At 36.9% G+C, this 13,084-nt stretch overlaps 1 protein-coding gene, 1 non-coding gene and 2 pseudogenes across 3 annotated transcripts; 1 reads left to right on the forward strand and 3 right to left on the reverse strand.

The window, feature by feature from the left end:
• Positions 1 to 1,371: 1,371 nt before the first annotated feature.
• On the forward strand, positions 1,372 to 6,373 carry LOC116108030 (annotated as a pseudogene).
• Positions 1,976 to 2,049, reverse strand: TRNAI-AAU. Its single transcript has one exon. It is a non-coding gene; the product is annotated as a tRNA-Ile (tRNA).
• A 723-nt stretch (positions 6,374 to 7,096) lies between the features above and the next one.
• On the reverse strand, positions 7,097 to 13,084 carry LOC116108034 (cold-regulated 413 plasma membrane protein 1-like). Of its 2 annotated transcripts, XM_031394315.1 has the most exons (5): positions 12,978 to 13,084; positions 8,597 to 8,762; positions 8,065 to 8,172; positions 7,908 to 7,978; positions 7,097 to 7,545 (listed from the first exon to the last, which is right to left on the reverse strand). In XM_031394315.1, exons 2-5 carry the CDS (start codon positions 8,746 to 8,748, stop codon positions 7,292 to 7,294), a joined length of 585 nt encoding a protein of 194 aa, XP_031250175.1. In that variant the 5' UTR covers positions 8,749 to 8,762; positions 12,978 to 13,084; the 3' UTR covers positions 7,097 to 7,291. The 2 variants fall into 2 exon arrangements, with proteins under 2 accessions (XP_031250175.1, XP_031250174.1); XM_031394314.1 differs by lacking the exon at positions 12,978 to 13,084 and having other exon boundaries at positions 8,597 to 8,795.
• LOC116108016 lies at positions 11,035 to 12,974 on the reverse strand (annotated as a pseudogene).

The following is a 13,084-nucleotide window of genomic DNA, read 5'->3' on the forward strand; positions in this document are numbered from 1 at the left end:
ACTCGAGTTTCAACTATTCCAACCAAGTTAAGCTCGAGTTTCTTAATATTTGGATTGGCTTGACTAGACTGTAGTCCTAATTGAGCCAAATCTTGTTATTAGGCTTTTTTTTTTTTTATGGAGTTATGGGAATTGAGTGAGTGGGTTGAAAACCCTGAACCAAAGACGACGACATAATTGATGAGCAAGCAAAGTTTGTTAATATGAAAACAATTAAGAACAATTATGATATGCCTCAAATCCCTAATGAGCCAAGTGATTTGAGCTTGAGCCCAATTTTGACTTGGTTACAACCGAGTCGAGCTTAAACCAATCATATATCTATCAAGCTTGACAATTGAAGTTCACAAGAGATGAACATCAACTACATTTACAAACACTTCTCATTAACTTTCTCTCACAAACATGACATGTCAACTCACAATTGGTCAGCTCGCATGGGTCTCACTTGTCCAACAATAGGTCTCGCTTGACCAAGCTAATTGCAAGCTTAAACCGAACATGAATCCAATCCAAAGATAGAGTGTGAGTGGGAGGGAGTGTCTCAACATTAAATAGCCTCTCATTTTAGGTAAGGTAACAAGCCATACCCATTTTGTCATGCCCAATCCACCTACATTATTAGCTGTCTTTGAATTTATGCCCTTTCCATTGCTGTCCATTTTCTTCTACATTATATCTTAGCTACTTTTGCAGCCTCATAAACAACCAACTTTGACACCCCTTTTCTATTAAATCTATCTATTCTATGGTTATCATTATTAAGTATTTTTTTCAAAGGTTTATTTCATTTTTCTCTCATGAGATCATTTAGTATTAAACTCAACTACTTTATTTAGAAAGTATTAAACACCCCGTCGTGAGTTTTCTGATAATTCTATAAAGGGTTATTTATATATATAAATAAGGGTCATGCACCTCGACTAATCCTCCGGAGTCTTGAAGTTAACGACAGAGTAAACCCGGACTTCTTGAGTAATATATCCAAGAATCTTTATCGTCCTACCCGACCAATCAGGGGTGGTTATATGATTTTCTTCTTGCATAAACAAACTAACCATGAACAAAAAGTCTTTGTTGGTTGATTAACCTCTTGAAGTTTCATTAAAGAAGTTTAATGAAAACCAAAATGAGAAGAAATTAAGCCACAAACATTAGAAAATAATAAAAGGACATAACCATATTCACCAACCAGTCATCTACCTCCATTAATGAGAGGCAAAAGCTCCACATGTATATATATATATATTCACATCAAAACCTCCCAAAACAACCTATCACAATAAAGACCCCCATAAAAAAAAAGTACTTCAAAACCATTGGCCTTACATTAATCTTTAAAATTTATTGAAGCAGCAGCAGCAGCAGCAGCTCAACCAACTCTCCCACCCCCACCCTCCTCCTCTCAGTTTGTGTTAAATTTAATAAAGAGCTTTAGCTATAACTAGTTTTAAGTTTCAACTCTTGTCTTTGTGAAGTTCTTGAAGCTCGTTTCTTGCGCTTTTAGATGACAATGTCAGGGCCTTATACTGTGAAAGTTGAAGAAGCAAGGCAGGCGACGGGTAATAAGCCGTCGGCCGGGCCGGTTTATAGGTGCATTTATGCTAAAGATGGTCTGCTACAGAGTCCGGCCGCGTTGGAGTCTCCTTGGCAGTTCTTGAGGTATGGTTCTTGTGCTTGAAATGAACGTTACAGTTTTGATCTTTTTAGTAACCTGAAGTTTCTTTTTCTGAAAAAATGTAACTTTCTGGTTAACTCTCAAAATGCTTTCTGCAGAAGCAGATTTCATGTGTTTTTAATCCCAGTAACTTAAACAAAACAGAACAGAACAGAACAAAGATCAGAAAACAGAATAGGAAAAAACTTTGTGCAGAAGCAGATTTCACGTGTTTTTAATCCCAGAAACTTAAACAAAACAGAACAGAACAAAACCAAGATCAGAAAACAGGATAGGTAAAAAAATGCAAAACCAGTTTGGCCCATGCAGGTCTCGAACCTGCGACCTTCGCGTTATTAGCACGACGCTCTAACCAACTGAGCTAATAGGCCAGTTGGTGGCAAGCGTTGTAGATACATATTTGTCTTAATTTAAGTTTTTAAGTCTTTCTCAATGGAGTTTGATGGCTAGAACTCTGTATTTGCTGGCAGTGACACTGCCAAAAGGATCCCAAATAGCCCATTGCTGGGTCGTCGTAAACTCACTGATGAAAAGGTACAAATACTCTTCTTCTCTCTTGAATGAATTCATGTTTACAAATTTAAAGTTGAAGTTCTGTTTTGCATGTAGTCTCTATACAGACGAGTAGTGTAAAGATCACACAGAAGCCATTAGAGCTCATGAACTCTTTTTTTTTTTTTATAAAAAACTTAAATGACAAAACCATTTTGAATTTTCAGGGTGGTCCTTACATATGGCTCACTTATCAAGAGGTTTATGAAACTGCCATGCGTTTTGGTTTCTCCATCAAGAGCGTGGTGTCAATCCTGTAAGTGCCAACTTTTTTAAGAAATGAACAAGTCATATTATATGAAAACGAAATATTTAATATATCTTGTGTTTCTAGGGACAACGTTGTGGAATATATGGGTCCAATTGCCGGAATGGATCTAGCAATGGAGGTATACTTAAATTTCATATAGAAAATATTTTGCAGTGTTCAGGAATTATTCCACATTAATATGTAATTTACTGTTTCATTCATTGAAGGCCTGATCAACTTTTTTTTTTTTTTTTTTTTTTTTTTTTTGCAGGCTTGTACAAGCCAGGCTATAACATATGTAACGCTAGATGACACCCTTGGTGTGTTTTCTTTCATTATCAATGAATCTTAGGCTTGTAAAATGCAATACACGGTTGAGTTGGATTACGCCATGGAGAAACCTGACATTGTTTCTATTTCAGGTGCTAATGCAGTAGAGTTCATCATCAACCATGCTGAAGTTTCAATAGCTTTTGTTCAAGAGAACAAAATCCCAGCTGTAAGCACATGATTTGTTATCAGGAGGCTTCTTTAGTTTCTCTTCATGTACATAATTATGGAATTCTTTGTGCAGATTCTATCTTGCCTTCCAAGGTGTTCTTCAAATTTAAAAAGTAGGTCAAAATGCTACCTGTTTGAAGAACTTGAAACTTGAAAGGTTCTGTTATTTATAGTAGTTACTAATTAAACTATTGATGTTCTTCCTTCAGCTATTGTAAGCTTTGCCAAAATTTCCAGCACACAGAAGAAAGAAGCTGAAGAACTTGGCGTATCTTGCTTCTCTTGGGAGGAATTTCTACAATTGGTAAGATGTTCAACCTGCTGTAACTTTTTTTTTTGGTTACTGCGGGTGTCCAGGCAGCTTACGCATACATCGACTAGTCCCTCAACCTCGAATAAGGCTTTCAAAATAGGGTAAACCTTGCAGTCCGTGACCAATAATATTAACAGCTATTCTTGTGATTTAAACTTGAGACCACAGGGGGAGCAAAACCCTTGGCCCTAAGCCTTTACCACTCGGTCAACCCATTGTTGGTTAACCTGCTGTAACTTGGTGTTCGATTGTTGATCTTATTTGTTTTAGCTTGCAACATTGTAATCCTATCCTTTATTCACCTTTCTACAGGGAAGTTTGGATGGGGAACTTCCTCTGAAAAAGAAGACTGACATATGCACAATAATGTACACCAGTGGAACAACAGGAGAACCAAAAGGTGTTGTTCTTACTAATGAGGTGATCATGACAGAAGTACTGAGCATAGACCAATTATTTGAGATTACAGACAAAGGGGTGAGAAACCAACCACTAAATTATGTTTCTAAGCTAAATGATTATGATTTCTCCCATTGAATTTTGCCTTTTTGGCACAGTTCTTTAACCTTGCATAATTTGATGAGATTGCCTACTTATTGATTTACGATTTTCTCCACTACAGCGTTCAGAAGAGGATACATACTTCTCATTCCTTCCTTTGGCCCATATATATGATCAAACAATGGAGAACTATTGCATCTACAGGGGTTGCTCCATAGGATTTTGGCGAGGCGTAAGATGAATCTTCATTTCTTGCCATGATTTCTTCAGTTTTCTATTTAAATTTCTAGTTTAAAGCTGTGTCTAATATGGCTTTTCCTGCATATATGCTTGTAGGATGTCCGATATTTGATGGATGACATTCAGGAGCTGAAACCAACTCTATTTTGTGGGGTTCCAAGAGTTTATGATCGTATATACACTGGTATAATATACACAGAAATGAGTAAATTTTGTCTTTTTTTTAATTAATTTCAACTTTCAAGCACCCAATTTTCTGTTGACATCTAAACATTGGTCCTAAACTTGTGCTTGAAGGAATATCCAATAAAATTGCATCTGGAGGTTTATTGTCGAAGAAAGTATATGAATTTGCATATAACTAGTATGTTGTCCGATAAACCTCCTTGTCATTTTTCTTTGTTTTTCTACTGTACAAACTAACAAGAAGCTACTGCAGCAAGTTGAGCTATTTAGAGAAGGGTCTGCCACAAGACAAAGCAGCACCTAGGTTGGACAATTATGTCTTCAGTAAGGTCAGTCATATACCCTTCATCAGCTTCATTTGAATACTTCTCTTTTACATTCTAAACAAATATTAATTTTGCCAGATTCGGCAAGCATTAGGGGGAAGACTCCAAGTCATGTTATCTGGTGCCGCGCCATTGCCTAGGCATGTCGAGGAGTTTCTGAGGGTCACTAGTGGCACTCCTTTAACACAAGGATATGGTATAGCAGAATGATTCTTCTTCTCTGTACTTTAGGAAAAATACAGAAGATTTCTCCATCATGTCTTCAAAGGCACTGGACTTTGCATAATTTGATAAACAAAATCATATTATATCGATCACTCGTTTAAGGTTTCTCTATTTCATCTTTTATCCTTACATGTAATGTTTTAAACATGTAGGTCTTACTGAAAGTTGTGGTGGGTGTTTTACATCCTTAGCCAATGTATTTCCCATGATGGGAACTGTTGGGGTCCCTATCACAACCATTGAAGCAAGGCTTGAGTCAGTGCCGGAGATGGGATATGATGCCCTTTCCAGCATGCCACGGGGAGAAATTTGCCTCAGGGGAACCACCTTGTTCTCAGGTTACTACAAGCGGCCAGATATAACCAAAGAAGTTGTTGTTGATGGCTGGTTCCATACAGGTAAAAAGGGCTTCGCCTTGCGTATGCTCAAACTCGAACTTTTCACTAAGACTTGAGAAACCAATATGGGCACATAAAAAATTCATCTGAATGTTTAATAGTTACTTCCTTGAAAAACATGTACATGGACATAATTATAAGAGATTTGCAGGTGACATTGGAGAATGGCAACCAAATGGAGCAATGAAAATAATTGACAGAAAAAAGAATATATTCAAGCTGTCGCAAGGTGAATATGTTGCTGTGGAGAGCATCGAAAACATATACTTGCAATGCCCTCTTATTGCATCAGTATGTTTCTGCATCCCTTTGGCTGAACATTCTATCTTTAGAATTAACATAGAATAAATTACTGCTATATGCCTAACAAATGTTAATCAATAACTTTACACAAATGCACAGATATGGGTGTATGGGAACAGTTTCGAGTCATTTCTTGTTGCTGTGGTGGTCCCTGACAAAAAGGCACTTGAGGAATGGGCGGCAAACCACCTTCCTGAGGCAGTTGATTATAAATCACTGTGCAAAAACCTCAAGGCAAGGAAATACATTTTAGATGAGCTGAATAGCACTGGTCAGAAACACAAGGTATGTGGATTATTTTCCTGAAGTTCCTTCTTCCTAGTTTCATGATCAATTATCCTCATTCTCATCTGACCTGATCGACAACCTGCAGCTTCGAGGTTTTGAGATGTTAAAAGCTGTTTACTTGGAACCAACTCCTTTTGACATAGAGAGGGACCTAGTTACTCCAACATTTAAACTCAAGAGGCCTCAATTGCTCAAATACTACCAGGTTTGCTTTATTCTCTTTCTTGAGGCATATTGATTTTCTTAGTTAAAAATAGTGTAAGTTCAACCATGTCTCATTAACTTTGAAATATCTTATGCCACTGTCGTCTGCAGAACCAGATTGATGAACTGTACAGTGAAGCTAAGGAACCGAAGGTATAAGAAGCTGTTTTGGAAGCTTCAAAACCTGATGTTCAGATATACAGATCTCTAAAAGTTTCCTGCTTCTGTTTCCCATTTAGTCTTGTTCGTATACCTTAGTGAAAGAGAATACCCGACAACTGAAGTGACTTGGAATGCTGATCCTTGTTATTATTTGTAGATAAATAAGAATGTTTGAAGCTTTCTAATATGTGAAATTATGTAAACACTAGTCAAATTTTAAAACTACAAAGATGTTTTCTGCTGTCATTTTCTTTCCTCTAAGGCTAAAAAAGCTTGCAAATGCCTACCTTTTACTTTCATCAATATAAAGTTGGTCAAGAATGCATCAATATAGAGAACCCAAGACCTGCAATTTTGAAGAAATTTATAGGTAAACGAGGAAACTAGATTGAAAAAGGGTTACTTATTAGAGACAGTGAGTTTCAAGTAGTTACTTTCACCAGACGTTCAAAGATGCATCGAGATAGACCGACACAAGCCCATTCCCATATGCATGCTTGCTTAGCAAGGTGTAATGAATCCCATATGAGAAGCGTATTGGGGAGATCTTGGGCTTATAAATGAAGGGAGTGTCTCCACCTAATAGGTTAGCTTTTTGGGTATGAAACTCCCAGCCCGTGACAAGTGGTATTAGAGCAGACCTGATTTGTCTTTCGATGTCCTGTCAAGCGCCCACGTAGGGGTGTCCACGTGTGATTATGGGTCCACACAAGAGTGAGGTGGACGGGTAGGCAGAGGGCCCTACCTATGACCAGGGCATCACAGGATTGGGTAGGAGAGAATGTAACGAATCCCACATCGGAAGTGTATTAGGGAGGTCCTAAGCTTATAATAGATTAGCCTTTTGGGTGTGAAACTCCTAGCCCGTGACAAAGGGTGGGCTGAATCTTGCATTTAGGGAATCAAAGGATTTTGAATCTTCCTAAAGTTGTTAAAGGGGAAATGTTGCATGTCGGAAAACCAGTAGCATAAATACAAAACCAGAACCCAGAAGTACTTATAATACATGAATGATTGAAAGTTTCAAACAAGGTTCCCTTTCCACATTTTTACAGAACATAGCAATGACAATGAATTTGTAAACATAACAAAAATAATGGTAAAAGAAGGCAATTCATGACATTTGCAGACTTCAAAACAATGCAGAGGTGGTTGAGAGAGTGTCTATATAAAGTCAGTTATCAATGCCCATGCTGGATAGACCAATAAAATGATAATGCCAACCGAGTTTGATATGCCATTGGCTCTTGTGAAGGAATTTCTGAACCCACCAGATGCTCGGATGTGTTCTTGCAGCAAATAACAAGCGATGACAAGACATATCGCCACACCAATCCAGCTGCCCCTTAAGGTGCTTGCAAATAAACTGGGAGCCACCACTAGCAGAAGAATCAAAGCACCTGGCATTTCCAGCCAATCTGCAATTACAGACATAAACACTGAGCCAAACATATTCGGGTAATGATCTCTATTGGTGTGCTGGAGTTGTCGACTAATTTTACACTAATGGGTTACGTAGACGCAATCAAGGGTCCCATTAAACGAGAGAAATGAGGAAATATTGCAATAATATTGACTCAGCTGAACGTAGTCTATATTAGGTGAATTAGGATAAATCATGCGTATTATTCTCTTTACTGTTTGTGATTTGTTTGTCTGTTATATTGGTTTCGTATTTGTCTCTATTTTGTTCACGGTGAACTCCAAAGTGAAGCATATGTCTGCATCATAACAGTTCAAACACAATCAAGTATAACAGTGACTAAAACCAGTGTTTTACCTGGAAAACGACTAGGGAAGAAAAGGCGAAGCACAACAGCAATGAATGCAATCCATCTTCCTATTTCTCCCCTGCATAGGAAAGCAATTTGTTAGCTCCAAAGAAGTGGAAATTGAAGTCATGGGAAATAGGTGCTTCATATTAAAAGGAAGATCACCTGAATATGTTGAAAATTAGTGAAGGAAGACTAAAGAAGATATAAGGGATCAGTAATCCTGTAAGAATGTTAGTTCGCCAATGCGTTCGGTCCAAGACCAACAGGTAACTGCAGCAATTAAACAAACAGTTTAAGTTAACGATGAAAATATTATAAGAAAAACATATATATATATATATATAACCAGAGTCAATGGCAACTTCATGAAAATGTAACAGATCACAGAGGGGACATAGAAGAAAAGGTTTAGCAGAAAAGACTTTAACTACAGACAAATCAAATCCCTCTGTGAGGCTAAACAAACAATCCCAGAAGTTAAAAGCAATCAAATTCTATCTCTATGATCACAGCAGATTAAATTTATAAAAACGAAATCCCTTCAATGATCTAACAGGTTTTTAAGAAAATCGATCCACTAAGGAATTGAAAGATGAAATTTCTGGTCAACAGTCCCATTTCTCCATAAATTTTGCCATTCAGAAAAAAAAAAGATTAAAAGCAACAGAACAAGAGACAGATTGAGAGAGCATACATTGCAGCAAAAGAAGCAATCCATTCAAGAATAGAGGTTCCAAATCCCATTAATCCGAGCTTGATGCCATGATTAACCAACTTCTTAGCAGCCACAGCAAGCTCTTGCATATCAGAGTTGATCAAATCCTTCGTAACCTGTTCACTTCTCATTGCCAAGTAACCACTTTTCTTTCCCACCATTTTTCTTCTTCTTCTTCTTCTTCTTCTTAAGGTTTCTGATCTAAACACCCAACTCAGAAGTTTCAAGCAGCGAAGTTTACTATAGAGACGCAAGGTTTGACTGTTGGTTTGTGAAGACAACGTAATCTAATTGACCCAATCCAAATTTCTTCCCGCCACGTGGAGGCGGGAAGTTGAACTACATTATTGCTGACAGTTGTCCATTGTTACCGAACTTTTAAAAATATGAAATAATCCGTTAACCGGCAATTATTTGGTGGCGGTAACATTAGCTTATGGACATGTGTATAAGTTTACCAGAAGAGTTTGGAAGGAAAGGGACATTATTATTATTATTATTATGATAAGATCAAGGTTAGCAATATGGTCAAACAATTACTCTTACTGTTTTAAGTAAGATAATAATTAATTTATAATAAAACAAGAATATCTTCAAAACACTATTCCACCAACATGGGGCGGTGGATTCATACTATTGTAGGATATTGTAGGATTGGCCTATAAAGTGTTCAATTCTTCTATCTTCCATCTTCCATGTTATAAAGAGTAATACTAGTCTTACAAACAGGTATACAAATAGAAAATCCATACCTTTAAAAGAAGGAAAAAAGAGAGAGAAAGAGAGAGGTAATCATTAATTTTAAGGGTAAGGATTGTCTCTTTATATGGTTCTTTGTATGCCTCTTTGTAAGGCTAGTCTTATTCTGTTATAAATCCCCACCGAATTAGAGATATTGTAGATAGACGTATAATATCAGGTTCGATTTCTCACATGAGCATCTATGATTTAAGTGGAAGGTCGTGAAGTGAGTTGTGCGTTGCGTTAGTTACTTTTAAGAATTAGTCGATATGCACGTAAGCTAGCTCAAATATTTTGGATATAAAAAACTGTTAGTCTCCCTTGAGAACTAGCCGAGGCATGTGTAAACTGGCTTGAGCGCCTATTTTGGTTATAAAAAAATCGTTAATCTCTCTAGAGAATTAGTCGAAGTAAGCGTAAAGTAACTCAAATACTCTGTTTTATTAAAAAAAAAAAAAAAGTTATTAATCTCCGCAAAGTATATGCAATTTGCCTTGACTTTTGAAGGAAAATAAAGAATTATGACCCAAAAAGAGAGCTCTTCTGCCTGAAGAGTTTGGAAGGAAAGGGACATTATTATTATTATGATAAGATCAAGGTTAGCAACATAGTCAAACAATTACTCTTCTAAGTAAGATAATAATTAGTTTATAATAAAACAGTATAAAAAACAATTAATTAATAAGAATATCTTCGAAACACCATTCCACCCACATGGGGCAGTGGATTCATACTATTGTAGGATTGGCCTATAAAATGTTTAATTCTTCCATCATCCATGTTATAAATACCCACATATCTATGGGTAGTCCAGATAGTTAGAATAAATTAGGGATAGTATAAATAGATGCATGATCTTAGATTTAATTTCCCACCTGAATATCTGCAATTTAGGTGGAGGCCATGACATGGGTTGTTGAGCTAATCCTCCCTTGAGATTAATCGAGGTGTATGTTCCGCTGGTCTTTTCTAAGAATTGTTGAAGTACGCGTAAAGTGGCCTAACATGAGAACAAAACTGCTATTCTTCTGAGAACTAATCGAGGTGAGTGTAAGCTAGCCCAACACCTACTTTGGTTTAAAAAAACAATTAGTGTTTCTCTAAGGATTAGTCGAGGTGCACGTAACTGACCCCAAACATCGTGGTTACAAAAAAAAAAAAAAAAAAAAAAAAAAATTGTTATAATCCCCATTAACTACTGCAATTTGCCTTGACTTTAGAATGAACCAATGCCCCCATGGAAAATAAGAGTTATGACCCAAAAGAGGCTCTTTTGCCCAAACTCTCAACATTCTTCACCTCATCACATCTCCCTCTTTAGCCTTCAACTTTACCCAAAAAAACCTCTGTTAAAAACCGGACCGGCCAATCAGACCAGGACCCGACAGCTTCTCCGGTCCGGTTCAGTCTTGGAGATTTTTGTAATATTTCAAATTGGTTATTTTATAGGTGTTTTGGAATATGTCAAAGTTTAGGGATTAATTGGTATTTTTTTGGGCATTTTGAAATAAATGAAAATTTAGTGATTAGTTTGAACTTTTGGGAGTTTTTTTAATATATTAAAATTTAGAATTTATATGTAATTTTTAAAAATAAAATTCGCTAACAATCGTCCAATCGGCCAGTCTAACCGGTTGGATCGTTGAACCATGACCCGCCAGCAAAACGGGTTACCCTCAGGTCCGGGTTTTAAAACAATGCAAAACCTTGGAATCCTGTAGTTCCATAATCACAACCTCACTGTCTTCTTCAATTGGTCTAATTTGCACTCCTGTTCGTAAAACCATCCACAATGGACCTGCTGATTCTGCAGATTCTACAATACACAAGTACTCAAAAAAGTGTTCACCAGAATAACCATCACTTTAAATCTGATGATTTCAAAGAAGAAGGTTTAAATAAGAGGAGGACTGATAGTAACGCTTTGAAAATAAATCAGCATACAACTTGATGATATGGTGACATTCCAATCTTTGAAGGTCTTCATGTGAGAGAGTTCAACTGGCACAAGCATCAACATGGAGATTTATCTGAAAATTTTCTCATCTGCAGCTGATCTCCATGAACCTTAGGGATAATAAAATCAAAGATTGATGGTATTGACTTGCAATTTCGACCAAAAGGTCTGTCGAATTCTTCTTCCCTCGGATATCAAGAGAAGAAAATTGAAATGGCAATCGAATGTGATAATTACTTCTGTTCAAAGCGGACTAGGGTTCATGCAGAATATATAATATATATATATATTTTTTTTTTTGGTATATCTCAGCTTTTGTTCTTTACAAATACTCAAATCCAAGTAATATAAAGAAGCTTTGGCAATTCATGAGATTTGCAGACTTCAAACAATGCAGAGGCAGCTGGAGACTGCCTATATGAATCAGTTATCAGAGCCCATACTGGATAGATCATAGAATGACAATACCAACCGAGTTTGATATGCCATTGCTTTTGTGAAGGAATTTTTGAACCCCACCGATGCTCGGAGTGTTCTTGCAGCAAATAACAAGCTTGGCAAGACATATTGCGACACACATCCAGCTGTCCCTTAAGGTATCTGCAAATAAACTGGAGCCACCACTATCAGAAAAAAAGCAAAGCCCCCGGCTCTCCAGCCAAGCTGCAATTACAGAACAACAATGGCCAAATATTTCAGGTTATGATCTCTTTCTTAAGTACAAGATATGATGCATAAGAGATCAAACAACTTGTAGACTCAATCCGGTATAATCGTCTGGGCAAAGTTCCAGATGATGAACTCAAAAAGTTAAGCATCTATTCACATCATAAAAGAAAGTTCAAACACAATCAAGTAAAAACAGTAACTAAAAACCAGGTTTTTACCTGGAAAATGTCTTGGGAAAAAAGGCGCAGCAAAATAACAATGAAAGAGATCCATTTTGAAATGTCTCCCAGATAGCAAAGCTTTTTACACCAAAGAAGTGGATTTTGAAGTCATAGGAACGTTGCTACTTCCAAAGGAAAATCACCGTAATATTTCAAAAATTAGCGAAGGAAGACTAAGAAGATATAAGGGATCAGTAATGCTGTAAGTCTAGTTCTCCAATGCGTTCGGTCCAAGACCAGCAATAACTGCAGCAAGTAGACAAATAGTTCTCGGATTAGTTAGATACGTAAACTGATCCGGACACCCCGATTATTTAAAAAAACAAAAAAAAAAAAAAAAGTGGACAAAGTTTAAATCTCATAAAGGTTCTCAAGTCGCAATTACATCATCTGCAAAAGAACTACAACTTTAATTCAATGATCTATCAATAAAACACACCCTTCCAATTTTTTCCAAGAAAATCGATCCTAATATATTGAAAAAAATTCGGGTCAGTTTCCAGTAACACAACTCAATATTTCAATTTCTCCTTAAATTTTACCATTCAAAAAAGTCAAAGCAAAATACAGCAACAGATTGAGAGAGAACAACATTGCAGCAAAGAGGCAATCCATTCAAGAATAGAGGTACCAAATCCATTAATCCACCAAGCTTGATGGCATGAATAGCCAGCTTCTTCGCAGCAACAAAGCCTTGCACATCAGTGCTGAGCAAATCTCTCCTAACTTGTTCACTTCTCATTACCAAGTAACCACTCTTCTTTCCCATCATTCTTTTTTCCCTTTTCTCTTCTGGGTTTTGATCTAAACACAGAAGTCAGAAGCTTTCATAGAGTGCAGAAGTCACCATAGAGACGCAAGCTTTGACTGTATACAGGC

Source organism: Pistacia vera, unplaced genomic scaffold, assembly GCF_008641045.1.
Source record: "Pistacia vera cultivar Batoury unplaced genomic scaffold, PisVer_v2 Contig551, whole genome shotgun sequence".
In the NCBI taxonomy this organism is placed as follows: Eukaryota; Viridiplantae; Streptophyta; class Magnoliopsida; order Sapindales; family Anacardiaceae; genus Pistacia; species Pistacia vera.

Bases quoted from the DNA above. Each gene is read 5' to 3' on its own strand.
- LOC116108034 (XM_031394314.1), bottom strand. From the start codon at position 8,778: ATGGTGGGAAAGAAAAGTGGTTACTTGGCAATGAGAAGTGAACAGGTT. The intron at 7,979-8,064 runs GTGATCTTCCTT...TTTCCTATGCAG, and splicing joins CTAATTTTCAACATATTCAG to GGGAGAAATAGGAAGATGGA. The intron at 7,546-7,907 runs GTAAAACACTGG...CTGTAATTGCAG, and splicing joins CTTCCCTAGTCGTTTTCCAG to ATTGGCTGGAAATGCCAGGT.